The 17,210-nt window shown below is 41.5% G+C and overlaps 1 protein-coding gene across 1 annotated transcript in view; it reads right to left on the bottom strand.

Annotated features, from left to right (window-relative positions):
- Nucleotides 1–1,015: 1,015 nt before the first annotated feature.
- The window catches only part of LOC145349549 (uncharacterized), a 56,424-nt gene continuing 40,229 nt past the window's right edge, over nt 1,016–17,210 (bottom strand). The window contains exons 2-3 of the mRNA XM_080198139.1: nt 11,315–11,578; nt 1,016–3,166 (exon numbers count right to left, since the gene is read on the bottom strand). Coding sequence (XP_080054265.1) covers nt 3,160–3,166; nt 11,315–11,578 — 271 coding nt within the window. The 3' untranslated portion in view covers nt 1,016–3,159. The remainder of the gene's footprint in view (nt 3,167–11,314; nt 11,579–17,210) is intronic.

The following is a 17,210-nucleotide window of genomic DNA, read 5'->3' as shown; positions in this document are numbered from 1 at the left end:
TGCAAGGAAGCCACATCCAGAAATGTGCTTTCCATGTAGTTCTAACACCATTGTTATTTCATGGTGATACAGCAGCTGCTCAAGCTTTGAAATCCCAAACTTGAGCTTCTCCAGCTAATAACATTCCCTGCATGTATGATTGTCCAGGACACTAGAAGTGTCCAGGAGTTCTCAAATAGAACAGAACATGCACTTCACAGCATTGATGTGCCCTCTTCTGCCTATATTTATTAGACCAGCGAAACTGAACAGAAATAAACTAAAGATTTATCAAAAATCTATATATAACAACTCGCCAGCTAATCAGCAATCAGCACCTTCTCTTGTGCTGATGTCGCTTTTAGCTTTAGTTTATCTTTCTCTTTGGTGATTGCGTTCAATCTGATCTTCTGCTCTGTACCCAGGCTCCTTTAGGTAACACTTTTTACCTCTGGACAACCAGTCACCTTCCTGCTGTCTTATGATGTCACTCCTTGATCTTTTCTTGTGATTTGTTCTTATAATGTTTCGCTTAACACTCCAGCACAGCTTATGCCTTTTGGTCTCTGGTATGGTTGCCCCACAGGGTCACTTTCTCTGACACAGTATACTTTGTCTTGGGGCTGATAGAAATTAGTGCTTATGGCACATTATTGGATGTTGGTATCTTGTTTCCAGATTAGGTGAGAGCTGAAAAGCACATTCAGGAGGCTTCTTTCCTGTGGACAGTAGCTCATCTGCAATTTCTACATAATCCACCCATATTATTTCACATGTGGAAGAAAGAAAGCAAGATCAGACTACAGATAAATGAGTAGTACAAGTCAGGGTTCAGTGGCTGAGAGTGAAAGGCAGCTACCATTCTTAAGATATATATAACATCACAGTCTTCTGGTCCTCAGGTGGCCTCTAGATGCAATTGTAAATAGGCAATGGAAAATGTAGAAAAAATATAATTGTACAGTGCAAGCTTTTAGTGCATATTTTAATTTTTTTGGTAAACCTTTTGCTTCCAGACTGGGAAAGGTGCTGAACGATAACATGCAGGTAAATAGAAACAAAGCTGAAAGAATATCATTTCATCACCTTGACTGACAGTAATCAGGACTGTTATATAAATGCTTCACTAAAAAAAAGGCAAATTTACATGGTTAGGTTAAGTAAAGTTCCAGGACTAATTTAGTTCCTTTATGTTCACTGACAAAAGGTTTTAGGTTTATGCAAATTCTAACCTCTTGAACAATGAAATGCAGGTATTTATCAGAGACCTTTTTTTTGACAGATGACAGCTGTGTGAATATTTTATTGAGACATTGTGTATACATGTCCATTCGACTTCAACAAGGAAGATTTTTTGACAGTTTCAATGAAACAACCATTATAGAAAATTTTGCGTATGAAAATTGTATCTTTTGAGCTGCCTGGAAAAGATTTTTAATTGAAACTTTGGATTGATTTGCATGTCTAGCACCACCAATAAGTCACCACTCTAAAAAAAACACTGAAATTATTGTAGATTTATGTTGATATAATTTAAATGGTTGACTGACTTACTCACTAACTTCATGTTGCTCTTCAGAATAATATCAATGGTAAATTGAAATTTATTAAGGAAGATGCTCACTTCCCATTTCTTCTATTGGTGTACCATTGACGTGTTTAAGCAAAAGCTGTCACTACCCAAGCGATAGATAGTTAATGGGATGATGGAGGCAGCACACCATAGTTATTGATGAGGGAAAGCAATGCCAGCAACAAGTTCAGGCAATATATAAATTTGGTAACAGATTTGTCCTATTTTAGTAAATCCACTTGATACAGAATCTCAACTATTGAAATAAACAATTGCCTGCAAGGAAATTAATTCACCCACACAATGCCCAACCAGATACTCAAAATCAGAATTTACCCTCATCAGAAATTGAACCTTTCACGTAACCCTCAACTTTAGCCAACCTTAAACTTCAATCTCACTTTAACAATAAAACAATAGGATTTTACTCTGGTACAAATTCTTAGTCACACCAAATAATATTGAAGGAAAGCCACCAAAGCTTTTGGAAGCAACAAAGTCAAGGAAAGTGGCAAATTGTCGATGGAGGTGGCAACAAAACATTTTTTAAGAGTTGTAATAACTTGTAATCATTGTATTCTCAGATGAGGTGTGTTGACAGTATAGGATTAATCAGGGATTTACATATCTTATTAGTGAGGGTTTTGCATACTCATTGTCCACAACACTCCAACAATGCTATTAATACCATACAACGTTTGAAGATATTTCATAAATAGGTTTTTTAATTCATTCATAGAATGTGCACATCATTAAATCAATATATTGTCCTTAAGAAGGTGGTGGTAAGCTGCCTTCTTGAACTGTAGCAGTCTATATGTTGTAGAAACACCCACAGTGTTGTTAGATATTTCCAGGATGACGTGGTGAGAGTGAAGGAGCAATTATATAGTTCAAGTCAGGATTATGTGTGACTTGGAGGGAACTTGAAGGAAACAGTATTCCCATGTTGCCCTTGTTCTTCCGGCTGCCAATCAAGTGGTTTGTGCTTGTGTTGGAGCTGAACTCATTCAGGCAAGTGGAGAGTATTCCACTTAATTCCTGACTTGGGCTTTGTCTTGGTGAGTCAGGAGGTGAATTTCTCGTTGCAGAATTTCTAGCCACTGAATGCATTTCTAGCCATAGTATTTATATGGCTGGTCCAAATCAGTTTCTGGTCAATGGTAACCCTCAGGATGTTGATAATAGAGGCTTCAGTGATGGTCATTCCCTTCAATAACAAGAGGAGGGGTTAGATTCCCTCTTGTCAGTGGTCAGAGTGGCACTTGTGTGGCAAAATTGTTACTTGCCACTTATTAGCCCAAGCTGAATATTGTCCAAGTCTTGTTGCATATTGACATAGACTGCTTCAGCAAGTGAAAAGTTGTGAATGGTAATTAACATTTTGCAGTCATCAGTGAACATTCCCAATTCTGGCTTTGTAGTGAAGGGAAGATAATTAATGAAACAGTTGATGATGGTGGTCCAGGATACCACCTTGAGGGGCTCAGTCCTGGGATTGAGATGATTGATCTCCCACAACTACATTCATCTTCATTTGTGCCAGGTAGTGGAAAGTTTTCTCCCCAGTTTCCATTGGCTTCAGTTTTGCTTGGGCTCCTTGATGCCTAGCATCTGTGGAGAGATAAAAAAAAGTTGAAATTCTGAGTCTCAGCTGACTCTTTGGCACTTCAGAATTCTGTTTCTCTCTTTACAGATGCTTACAGACTTGCTGAGGTTTTTTACTACTTTCTCTTTTTATTTCAGATTTCAAGCCTTGACAGTAGTTTGGCTTTATTGTAGGGTACAATGCACGTATGTAAATGCACAGATGTGGTGAGCAAGATTGGTGAACTACAAGCACAAATACCAATGTGGGAATATGATGCAATGGCAATAAAGGAATTGATAAAAAAGGTGAGGACAGAATTCTTAATATGGGAGGATATAAAAGACAGGAATGACAGAAAAGGTAAAAGGAGAGATGGGTGGCAGTAATCATTAGAATAGAATGCATTCTTTCTGGTTGTATCACAGCTTGGTATGGCTCCTGCTCTGTCCAAGACCACAAGAAACTACAAAGGGTCATGAATGAAACCCAGTCCATCATGCAAACCATCCCCCACCAACTCTCCACCCCCCGACATACTCTCTTTCGCCCTCTTCTGTCAGGAAAAAGATACAGAAGTCTGAGATCATGTACCAACCGACACAAAAATAACTTCTTCCGTGCTGCCATCAGACTTTTGAACAGACCTACCTCATATTAAGTTGATCTTCCTCTACGCCCTCGCTATGATTGCAACACTACATTCAGAACCCTCCCCTTTCCCTCTCTATATACGGTATGCTTTGTCTATATAGCGAGCAAGAAACAATACTTTTCACTGTATACTAATACATGCGACAATAATAAATCAAGTCAAATCATTAGGGAAGACATTGCTGTATTGAAATGAAAGGATTTCCCTGAGGATGCAAGAGTCTACTTGGTGAAAGTTGAGAAGAAAAAAAGGCAAAATCATGCAACCTGAGATTTTTTAGAAGTTTGCAAATAATGAGGGAGAGATAGAGGAACAAATCTGTAGGCAAATCACAGAGATGTGAAAGCTGGAGGATTTTAATTACCAAAATATCAATGGGGATAATGTTAAAGGGTAAGGAGGGGAAGGAATTTCTGAACTGTGTTTCAGAGAACTTTCTGGATCAGTATGCTCTTGGCTCAGTTAGAAAGGATGCATTTCTGGTTCTGGTGCTAGTAAATGAGATGGGCCAAGTGGACCAAATGCCTGTGGAGGAACATTTGGGTAAGAGTGATCTTCATATCATATGTTTTAGATTAGTAATGAATAACAGCAAAGAACAATCTAATATAGAACTGCTAAATTGGAAAAGAGTGATTTTCAATGTGATGAGAAGGGATCTAGCCAGGAACAAGAGACTGACAGAAAAAACTGTTATCAGAACAATGGGTGATCTTTAAGGAAGAGATGCTTTAAGAATGGGTTAAGTACATTCCAAAAGAAGATGAAAGGTTAGGGAACCAAAAAACAGGTCTCCTTTAATGATGGGAGAGATAGAGGTTATGTTGATACAAAAAAATGAGGTTATAAGGTGAGTTCTTCAAATGAAAACCAAGTCAACTACAATAGACTGATAGGGGAGATGAAGAGAAAAATAAGACTGACAGAGTATGAGAACAAAATGGCAGTTAACATAAAAGAGAACTCAAGATTCTTCTGACAAATAAATAGTATGTAGTTATTAAGAGGTGAAGTGGGTTCTATTTGGGACAAAGAGGGTCATAGATACTTAGAGATGCAGGGCAAGGCTAGAGTTTGCAATGAGTTCTGTGTATCAGTGTTTACTAAGAAAGAGAAATCTCACAAAGTATTGGTAGAAGCAGAGATAAATGGAAACAATGGATAGTGTGAACATTAATAGTGGAGAATTGGAAAGGCTGGCAACGCTTTGGATAGATAAGTCATCTGGTCCAGATTCCAGTTATCTGAAGGAAGTGGAGTGAAGACATTCTTAGATATGGGGCAAGTGCCAGACTGTTGAAAAGTGGCAAATATGATAACGTTATTCAAGGAATCATGCACAGACAATTCTAGCAAATATAGACAAGTTAGTTTAATATTAATGGTCGGTAAGGTTTTGGGATCCTTAATCATGTGAGAAATAAACTGGCAGTTGGAGAAGTTTCAGTTAATTAAGGAGAGCCAGCAGAGATTTTTAAAAATGGAAGATTGTGCTAATCAAATTGAATTTTTGGATGAAATAACAAAGAATGTTGATGAACGGAATGTGGTGAATGTTGACTATGTGAATTTTAAGTGACAGCGCCAGGGCCTTGGGTTTGATTCCAGCCTTTGGGTGATTGTGTGGAGTTTGCATATTCTTCTGTGTTAATGTGGGCTTCCTCTAGGTGCTTCAGGTTAACATAGAACATAGAACATAGAACATTACAGCGCAGAACAGGCCCTTCGGCCCACGATGTTGCGCCGACCAGTTACTAAAACAATGACCCACTAGCCTATACCAATCCCTTTTCGTCCATAAACCTATCCAGAGATCTCTTAAACGCCCCCAAACTAGACGCATTTACAACTGCAGCAGGCAGGGCATTCCAATCCCTCACCACCCGCTGGGTAAAGAACCTACCCCTGACATCCGTCCTGTAGCTACCCCCCCTTAATTTAAAGCCATGCCCCCTCGTGCTAGCTTTCTCCATCCGAGGAAAAAGGCTATCACTATCCACCCTATCTAAACCTCTAATCATCTTATATGTTTCAATAAGATCCCCTCTTAGCCGCCTTCTTTCCAACGAAAACAACCCTAAATCCCTCAGTCTCTCCTCATAGGACCTCCCCACCATACCAGGCAACATCCTAGTAAACCTCCTCTGCACCCTCTCCAACGCCTCCACATCCTTCTTGTAATGCGGGGACCAGAACTGCACACAGTACTCCAAGTGCGGCCGCACTAGAGTAGTGTACAGTTGCAACATTACACTGCGACTCCTAAATTCAATCCCCCTACCAATAAACGCCAAGACACCGTACGCCTTCTTAACAACCTTATCTACTTGATTCCCAACTTTCAGGGATCTATGTACACACACACCTAGATCCCTCTGTTCATCCACACTATTCAAAGTCCTCCCGTTAGCCCTATACTCGACACATCTGTTGTTCCTACCAAAGTGAATTACCTCACACTTCTCCGCATTAAATTCCATCCGCCACCTCTCGGCCCAGCTCTGCAACCTATCTAAGTCTCCCTGCAGACTATGACACCCTTCCTCACAATCTACCACACCTCCAACTTTGGTGTCATCAGCAAATTTACTAATCCACCCAACTATACCCTCATCCAGATCATTAATAAAAATTACAAACAACAGTGGCCCCAAAACAGATCCCTGAGGCACACCACTCGTAACTGTACTCCATGATGAATATTTACCATCCACCACCACCCTCTGTCTCCTATCTGATAGCCAATTCCTGATCCAACTTCCTAGATTACCCACAATCCCATACATCTGCATTTTCTGCAGAAGCCTACCATGGTGAACCTTATCGAACGCCTTACTAAAATCCATGTATACCACGTCAACTGCCTTGCCCCCATCCACCTCTTTGGTCACCTTCTCAAAAAACTCAATAAGGTTAGTAAGGCACGACCTACCCGCTACAAAACCATGCTGACTATTTCTAATCAATTCATTACACTCCAAATAACTATAAATCCTATCCCTAATAATTTTTTCTAAAACCTTGCCCACAACAGAAGTAAGACTCACCGGTCTATAATTCCCGGCAAAGTCTCTGTTCCCCTTCTTAAACAATGGGACAACATTCGCTATCCTCCAATCCTCCGGGACTACACCAGAGACCAATGACGACCTGAAGATCTGAGCCAGAGGCTCTGCAATCACCTCTCTAGCCTCCCAGAGAATCCTAGGGTAGATCCCATCCGGACCAGGGGACTTATCTATTTTCAGCCCCTCAAGAATTTCCAGCACATCCCCTTTATCAACCGTAATACTGTCTATTTTACACCCCTGCAACCCAATGTCCTCCTCAGCTATATTCATGTCCCCCTGCGTGAACACCGAAGAGAAATATTGGTTCAATACTTCTCCAATCTCCTCCGGTTCCACACACAACTTCCCCCTGCTGTCTGTAACTGGCCCTAATCTTGCCCTGACCAACCTTCTGTTCTTGACATACCTATAGAACGCCTTAGGATTCTCCTTAATCCTATCAGCCAAATTCTTCTCATGTCCTCTTTTAGCCCTTCTCAACTCACTCTTCAACTCCCTCCTAGCCAATCTAAAGCTTTCTAGTGCACTATCTGAGCCCTCCAATCTCATCCGAACATAAGCCTCCTTTTTCTTTTTAACCATCGACTCAACTCTTTTAGTGCACCACGGTTCCCTAGATCTACCAAATCCACCATGCCTGACAGGGACATACCTATCAAGGACTCGCAGTAGCTGCTCCTTGAAAAAACTCCACATTTCAGACGTTCCCAGTCCCTGTAATCCCCTAATCCAATCCATGCTTCCTAATTCACTCCTGATAGCCTCATAATCGCCCTTTGGCTATCCTAAATTGCCCCTAAGTGTCCAAAGATTTATACGCTAAGCGGATTAGGCATGGTAAATGTGTGGGATTACGGGGATAGGGTGGAGGATGGGCCCAGGTTGGTGTGTTTTTTGGCATAGACTCAGTGGTCTGAATGGCTTCCTTCTGCACTGTAGGGATTCTATGGTGCTATGGACAGATTATATCTGGGCAGGACCAGGACAGATATCTTAAGGGCAGTATTTGCTAGAGTGGTTTGGGGAAGTTTAAATTAAAATGGCAGGGGGATGGAAAACTTCTCAAGCAGTTACAGGAGGGAAATCAAGGACAAGAACAAAAGATAGTAAGGGAAAAAAGAAAAGTGGAAGGCAAAAGTGATGATACTGTGCCTTTAAGAAATGCATTTCAGTCACATTTCTGTGCTGAATGTGTTTACTAGTCCTTTCCATTTTATCGGAGCCATTTTGGTTAGACCCAGAAGAACTGTATTGTTACTGCAGCAATATAATTGATCTTACTTGCACCAATGTTTGTTTAACCTGAACTAATGCAGGGTTCTGTTGTTTTGTGTTTTCCATTGGGGTATTGCAGACTATTCTTGATTATGTTGATGACGGGTAACATCATACGATTGGGTACAGCTAGGCTTTCACAGAGAACTCAAAGCAATCTGCTTTTGTGTTTTTTAGAGAAAGGTTGCTTTCTCTTGCTCTGCTTGAAATGGAAACAGGAATTTGCCAAGAAATAAGCCTTTGTCTCTGAGATTCTACTATTGGGGGTAAAGCTTTTCTGGATGTTGCTGCATCAGATTTGGAATATAAGTGTCTGTTTAGATCACTGTCCAGAATATCAAAAGGCTGGAAATCTAGTCCTAAATAAGCATTTATGATTCCTGTGCTAATTGGTTCTAAAGAAGGGATTCCTATCTGCTAAATTGGAACAATAGAAATAGCTAGCTTTTAAGAATTATACTTTGCCATATTTAAGTAGTTTTAATGATAGAAGTTATGCTAATTCTTTTTGTTATGTTCTAACTGTGTTCTTAAATAAAGCTTGTTTTAACAGAAGCTTCCTAGTGGGTAACTTGAATCATACCTGGAGTGAACACCTTGTACTCACTCTCATACCAAAATCAAATGTAAAAAAGTTAGGGTCTACACAAACTTCATAAGGTACCCAGTTTCTGATCTGGTCCTTAACAGAGAAATCAAGGATAAAATCAAGCAAGGCCACAGTGAAAAATAATGGGAATGGGACAAGTAATATTAAAAAGACAAACCCTGAGGCTTTGTGCCTTAATGCGGCGAGCATTTGCAATAAAGTGGATGAATTAATCACACAAATAGATGGAAACATGTAAAATGTAGATGGGATTATGGAGACATGGCCGCAGGGTGACCAGGAATGGGAAATGAAAAATTCAGGGGTATTTAGTATTTAGGAAGGACAGTGTTATGACACAGAAATGATGTGTCCCTCTACGTGATATTAGAATCACCCAAAGAGATTTATCTCATTTCATAATCTTATATAAAAATGTGTGAGGTCATGGGAAGCCATTGATTTTGGTAAATTAAAGCAGGATCTGCCACTCTCTATCATGAACAATTAACAGGTCGTTACTTTTTAGAAACTGGTGACAACCTCATGAAACAATTAACAAATTAAATAAAATCCCAATAGAATGCTGTCCAATTTTACAAGGCTCATTCTGAAATAATGAAACAAATCCTTATAGAATACAGTCACTCTTAAAAAATATACAGCCAGGCATCTTTTGGAAGTATGAACATTCTTTGGTAATGCTCTTTTTTGGAATACTTTCTCGGCTAGTATCTCCTTCAATTTAGATGGTGAGTTTCTGAAGATATATATGTTATTGCAGAATTCTGTATGAGAGCCTCACCTCTCCCCTTTTCAACTAAAGAGGTAGCAAGCTTACTCTTACAGTTATCCCCCCTTATCTGGAATTATCTCAAGAATTCCTGTGATCTGAGTGGCTTGGGGCTATCAACAAACCTCACATTTGAATTCCATCAGTCCTGTGTCTCAGCATGCTTGCTTTAAACTCATTGGTTCAATTCAAAAGCCTGTTTTGCTGTGTTGGAACACCAACTTCTGATTTGGGTACAAAAGTTGCAAACCTACTGCTGCAGTTTAAAATCCACAGAAAGACACATGCACAGAGAGACAATGCAATATGATTTATTTTGTTTTTCTTAGCATTTCTTTTCACTATTTACATTTTCAAACACCATAGTTTTGAGCTACATATGCAACTTAATAATAACAGACAAAAAGGAAAAGATGGCAGAGTTGTATTGCTGGTTAAAGAGGAAATTAGCACAGTGGTGCAGAAAGGTATTAGCTCTGACAATATGGATTTTGTATGGGTAGAGCTGACAAACACTAAGGGGAACAAAACATTAGTGGGGGTTGTGTATAGATCTCAAAACTATACTAGTGATGTCGGAAATGGCAGTAAACAGGAAATTAGAGATGCATGCAATAAAGGAACATCTGAAATTATGGGTAACTTTAATCTGTATATAGATTAGGCAATTCAAATTAGTCACAATAACATAGAGAAGAAATTCCAGGTGTGGACACGGGATGGTTTTCTGGACCAATACGTAGAGGAAGAAACTAGAGAACAGGTCATCCTTGACTGGATATTGTCTAATGAGAAAGGAATAATTGGCAATCTAGGGGGCGATTTGCCCAAAAGTGCTGAATTGGTGGGAAAACTGTTTGAGATCACAACTGTTTCTTTCAGTGCAGCATCACACTCAAATCTCTCCACTCTGTGCACTGAAGAGTTCACAATCGGGAATCTCATTAAAAACCCGTGGGGGTGGGGCCTATTCGCACCAGAGTCTAACAGCTCTGGAACTCTGCATATGTGCAGTGGCCCCAATCTGGCAGTCTCCCTGTTTGCTGGCCAGCTCAGTTGCTGGCCAGCCCAGGACCCTTGCAGTGCTGCCCCTCCAGCCCCACTAATGACTTGATCGTGGCCCCCAACGACAATTCCTATAACAGCCCTGACTTCCCCGCCCCCTGGTGCACCCCAATGTCCAGCCCACCCCCTCCCCAGCAGAGGTGATCTCCCCATCTCCCCTCACTCCAGCAGAACCTCCCCCCGCTAACCACCTCCCCCTGGGGTCAGATCCCCCGAGAGGTAGACTCCCCAGCCCAGGAGACAGACCCTGCCCAGCAGACCACCCTCCTCCCAGGCCACCCCAATCACTGGCCTCGCTCCAGTCCAGACCAATCCCCATGCAGAATGGCAGCGGGATCCCCTACCCCCACTGATCACCTCTAGGCCCTGCCAACAATCAACCCCTCCCCCTTGGCACTGTCCAATGCCTGGTGAGCCAAGGCACCTGCTGGGCATGGGCACTTTGCCCCTTGGGCAGCGCCAGAGATACAGGCTAGTGCTGCCAGAGTGCCCATGCCCAGGGGACACCACTCCCCTGCTGCTCAACCCCTTGAGGGGCCCTGATTGCCCCCCTCTTCTTTCGGACGGGGTCTCCCGCTAGTTCTCCAAACATGGGGAGCTACTCTAAACCCTGCCAGAATGAAGTACTCCTGGCAGGGTGGGAGATTCTATCAGGACCGGCATTTTCCCGATAATGACATGCAAATCATATTTAAACTACAATAAAAAATGATTCAAATGCCTTACCTGTCTTCCCGTTGGTTTCCAGCGTGGTCTGGACTCCATTGTTCTCTGGCTCTGGGAGACATGCAAGCATTCCCGGCGCATGCACAAATCCTGGACAAAGACCAATGACGCAATTCTCTCGACCGGATCCGCCAGAAAAGTTGCAGGTTGCAATGGGAGAATCGGGCCCCAAGTTCAGTGAGATCCTTTGAGGATGAGCACCATAGGATGATAAAACTCTTCATCAAAATGGAGAGTGACGTAGTTGATTCTGAGGTTACCATCCTGAATTTCAATAAAGGAAATTTTGACAGTATGAGGTTGGCTGTGATGGATTGGAAAATATTGCTTAAAGGGATGATGGTGGGTAGGCAATGGCAATTATTCAAACAACACATGGGTGATCTGCAGCAATTGTTTATTCCTGTTTCGTGCAAAACTAAAACAGGAAAGATGGCCAAAACATGGCTTACAAGGGAAATTAGAGATAGTGTCAGATCCAAGGAAGAAACATACAAATTGGTCAGAAAAAAAGTCCTGAGGATTAGGAGCAGTTAAGAATTCAGCAAAGAAGGACTAAATGATTGATTAAGATGGGGAAAATAGAGCGCAATAGTAAATTGGTGGGGAAAATAAAAACTGTAAAAATTTCTATAGGCGTTTGAACAGAAAAAGATTGGTGAAGAGAAATGTAGGTCACTGACAGTCAGAAGGAATTTATAATGGGGAACCAAAAAATGGCTGATCAACTTAACAAATAGTTTGCTTCTGTCTTCACAAAAGAGAGCACAAAGTACCAGAAAAGTTGGTGAACATAGGGTTCAATAAGAGGGAGAAACTGAAGGAAATCAATATTGGTACAGAAATAGTGTTGGGAAAATTGATGGGATTGAAGGCTGATGAAAAATCTTGGGGCTGATAATCTACATTCCAGAATACCTAAGGCTATAGTCCTAGAAATAATGGACGCGTAAGTGTTCATCTGTCAAGATTCTAAAGGCTCTGGAACAGTTTCTACAGATTGGAGAGTAGCTGATATAACCTATTTTAAAAGGGAGATAGAGAGATAACAGAATTATACTTGGTCAGCCTGACATTGGCAGTGGGAAAATATTACAGTCCATTATCAAGAATTTTATAGCACAGTGGCAGAATTGGATAGAGTTATAATTGATTTACGAAAGGGAAATCATGCTTGACAATCCACTGGCATTCTTTGAGGAAGTGACTAGTAGAATTGATGAGCAGGATCCAGTGGATATAATTTATTTGAGATTTCAGAAGCTTTAGACAAAGTCAGACATAAGAGATTAGCATGTAAAAATAAAATGCATGGGATTGGAGTTAGTGTATTGAGATGGAAAGAAAACGGTTTTCAGAAAGGAAACAATAAGTCAGAATAAACGGGTCTTTTTCCAAATGGCAGGCAGTGACTAGTGGGGTACTGCAGGGATCAGTGCCAGGAACCCAGCTTTTCACAATAAATAATGATGATTTAGATAAGAAAACTAAATGTACTATCTCCAAATTTGCAGGTGACGCAAAGCTGGGTGGGAGGGTGATCTGTGAAGACGATGCAGAGATGTTTCAGTGGAAGAGCTGAATGAGTGGGCAAATGCATAGAAGATGCAGTATAATGTGGAAAAATGGGAGATTATCTGCTTTGGTAGCAAATACAAGAAAACAGATTGTCTGAATGGCCATAAATTGAGAGAGGGGAATGTACAACAAGATCTGAGTGTTCTTGTATATAATCACTGAAGGCAATCTTGCAGGTAAAAATGGCAAATAGTATGATGGCCTTCATAGCAAGAGGATTTGAGTACAGGTGTAGGGACGTCTTGCTCCAATTATACAGTACCTTGTTGAGGCCACACCTGCTATATTGTATGCAGTTAGGTTCTCCTTAACTAAGAAAGGATGTTCTTGCTTTAGTGGGAATGTAGCAATGGTTTACCAGACAGATTCCTAGGAGGGTAGGACTGACAGATGCGGAAAGATTGTATCAATTAGGATTATATTCACTGGAGTTCAGAAGTATGAGGGGAGATCACTTAGAAATCTATAAAATTCTAATAGGACTAGGCAGTATAAATGCAGGAAGGATGTTCCAATGGTGGGGGTGCCCAGAACTGAGATGAGAACATTTTTTTCACCCAGACAGCAGCTGATGTGTGGAATTTACAAATGATTTCACTGTTGTTATTCTTTGTGCCCTAACCACTGAGGCCTCAATTCCTGGGAAAGGGGTAATTTATACAGTGCAGAAGGAGGCCATTTGACCCATTGAGTTTGCATCAATTCTCCAACTGAGGATCTTACAAAGGCCCTATCCTTGTAACTCCAAGTATTTACCCTGCTATTGCCCCCTAAATTACACTTCTTGGAACACTAAGAGGTAATTTAGCATGGCCAATCAACCTAACGTGCACATCTTTGGACTATGGGAGGAAACCGGAGCGTCTGGAGGAAACCCATGCAGACAAGGGAAGAACATGCAAACTTCACACAGACCTGCAGCTGGAATTGAACCTGGGTCCCTGGTGCCATGAGGCAGCAGTGCTAACCACTGTGCCACTGTGTTGTTACCATTTGCTATCACAGAAAGCAGTTGAGTCCAAAATATTGCACGTTTTCAAGAAGGAGTTGCATATAGCTCTGAGGGCAAGTGCAGCTGGGGAGGGTTTAAACTAATGTGACAGGGGGATGGGAACTGATGCAGAAAGTCAGAGTAGTAGTGATGTTGAGGATGGCATCAAGAAGAAAATTAGAAATGCGTGCAATAACGGTACAGCAGTTATCAAGGGTGACTTCAATCTACATATTGATTGGGCTCACCGAATTGGTAGAAATACAATGGAGGAGAATTTCTTGAGATGTATGAGGGATGTTTTTCTCAACCAATATTTCGAGGAACCAACTAGAGAGTAGGCTATCCTGTACTGGGTATTAAGTAATGAAAGAGGATTATTTAGCAACCTTGTGATGCAAGATTCTTTGGGGAAGAGTGACCATAATATGGTAGAAATTTTCATTAAGATGGAGAGTGACACAGTTAAGTTTGAGGCTAGGTTCCTGAATTTGAGGAAAGCTAACTTTGATGGTATGAGGTGTGTATTGGCTAGAATAAGCTGGCAAAGGATACTTAAGAAGTTGACAGTGGATAGGCAATGGCAGACATTTAAAGAACACATGGATGAACTTCAACAACTGTACATCCCTATCAGGTGTAAGAGTAAAACAGGGAAGGTTGCTCATTCATGGCTAACAAGGAAAATCAGGGATTGTGTTAAAGCCAAAGAGGAGGCATATAAATTAGCCCAAAAAAGCAACAAATCTGAGGACTGGGAGAAATTTGAAATCCAGTAGAGGAGGACAAAAGAATTAATTTGAAGGGAAAAATAGAATACGAGAGTAAACTTGCTGAAAACATAAAAACTGACTGCAAAAGCTTCTATAGCTATGTGAAGAGAAAAAGATTTCTGAGGACAAATGTAGGTCCCTTACAGTTAGAATCAGGTAAATTCATAATGGGCAACAAAGACCTGACGAAGGGACAAACCCTGAAAGCTTGTGAGTTTACTATCAAATAAATCGGTTGGACTTAAACCTGGTGTTGTCAGACTTTTTACTGTGTTTACCCCAGTCCAACGCCGGCATATCCACATCACAACAAAGAGATGGCAGACCAGCTGAACAAATACTTTGGATCTGTCTTCACTATGGAGGACACAAATAACCTTCCAGAAGTACTAAAGGACAGAGGGTCAGCATGAAGTAGGAAATGAAGGAAATCCTTATCAATCAGGAAATTGTACTGGGGGAATTTATGGAATTAAAACCTGGTAAGTTCCTAGGGCCTGATGCTCTGCACCCTAGAATCCTCAAGGGAGTAGCCCTAGAAATAGTGGATACATTGGTGATCATTTTCCAGCATTCTGTAGACTCTGTATAGTTTCAGTGGATTGGACTGTAGCTAATGTAACCCCACTTTTTAAAAAAGGAGAGAGAAAATGGGGAATTATAGACCGGTTAGCCTGACATCAGTGGTGGGGAAAATGCTGGAGTCAATTATTAAGGATGTAATAACAGAGCATTTGGAAAGTGGTGACAGCATCAGTTTAAATCAGCATGGATTCACTAAAGGTAAATTGTGCTTGACAAATCTTCTGGAATTTTTTGAGTATGTGACTAGTAGAGTGGACAAGGGTGAACCAGTGGAGAGAAAGCGAGTGGGATACTGAAAGTGCATGATCAACTATATTCATATTGAATGGTGGTGCAGGTTCAAAGTGCCAAATGGTTACTCATGCACCTATTTTTTATTTTTCTAGGACAAAAAGGATATGGGGGGAGGCAGGATCAGTCTATTGAGTTTTATAATTAGCCATGATCATACTGAATGGTTGAGCAGGCTCAAAGGGCCAGGTGGCCTATTTCTGCTCCTATTTTCTATGTTTCCATGGACTTCAAAGGTTGTAAAGGTGATTTACTAGAATGGTTCCTGGGATGGTTAGGTTGGAAAGTCTGGTGTTTTCCTCCTTGGAGTGAAGGAAATTGATAGGAAATTTGATACGTGTGTACAACGTTATGACAGGCCTAAATATAGTACATAAGAACATAAGAAATAGGAGCAGGAGTAGGCCATCTAGCCCTTCGAGCCTGCCCCGCCATTCAATAAGATCATGGCTGATCTGTCGTGGCTCAGTTCCACATTCCCGCCCTCTCCCCAAAACCCTTAATCCCCTCGCTTATCAAAAACCCATCAACCCGTGTCTTAAAAATATTTAGCGAGGTAGCCTCCACCACTTCAACGGGCAGAGAATTCCAGAGATTCACCACCCTTTGAGTGAAGAAGTTCCTCCTCAACTCCGTTCTAAACCGCCCCCCCTTTATCTTGAGGCTGTGCCCCCTAGTCCTACTGTCCTTTCTGAGTGGGAAGAGTCTCTCCACCTCTATCCTATCCATCCCATTCATCATCTTATACGTCTCAATGAGATCTCCCCTCATTCTTCTAAACTCTAACGAGTACAAGTCTAGTTTATTCAGCCTCTCCTCATAGCTCAACCCCCTCAACTCTGGTATCAGCCTAGTGAACCTCCTCTGCACTCCTTCCAAGGCCAAAATATCCTTGCGTAAGTGCGGCGACCAAAACTGCACACAGTACTCCAGCTGCGGCCTCACCAATGCCCTATACAGCTGCAGCAAGACCTCCCTACTTTTATATTCAATCCCCCTTGCTATGAAGGCCAGCATCCCATTAGCCTTCCTGACCATCTGCTGCATCTGCAGGCTGGGTTTTTGCGACTCATGCACAAGACAAGGAAAAACAAAATTCTTCCCATTACTTGGTTGTACAAGGCCTAGGGTAGAAAGGAAATTGAAAGGGACACAGATTAAGACTTTTGATAAGAGATGCAGATGGAATGTGAGAAGGAAGTTTTTATGCAGTGCATAAGTCACTGGCAATCACTGGAAGTCACTGGCAGGCCAGGAGTGTTGTGGAAATGGAAACAATTGATGATTTCAAAAGGAAATTGGATGGACACTTAAAGAAATAAATTTGCAGGGATACAGTAGGAGTGTGGAATTGGCTGGATGGCTCCACAGGAAGCCTGAATGGACCAGAAAGCCAAATGGTCTCCTACTGTGCTGTAAATGATTTTAAGGGAGTGATCTAACTGACTCGTCATTCTGGTCAAACAGTTGATTTAAATATTATCCAATTTTAATTTTATTAGTGAGCCCCGGATGCAATTGTCTGGGCTCACTTGTCTTATCGGCCTCACCAGTGAGGACCAGTGGCCACTGAAGCCCCCCAAGTTATCAGGGAAAGTGCATGGCGTGCCCCTTGGACCGTGCCAACCTGGCACTGCCAGCCTGGGACCCTGGCAGTGCCAACCAGGCATTGGTAGTG

This window comes from Carcharhinus amblyrhynchos, chromosome 10 (assembly GCF_965287045.1).
Source record: "Carcharhinus amblyrhynchos chromosome 10, sCarAmb.v2.hapA, whole genome shotgun sequence".
NCBI classification, from domain to species: Eukaryota; Metazoa; Chordata; class Chondrichthyes; order Carcharhiniformes; family Carcharhinidae; genus Carcharhinus; species Carcharhinus amblyrhynchos.
This window is presented reverse-complemented; position numbering and strand designations above follow the sequence as displayed.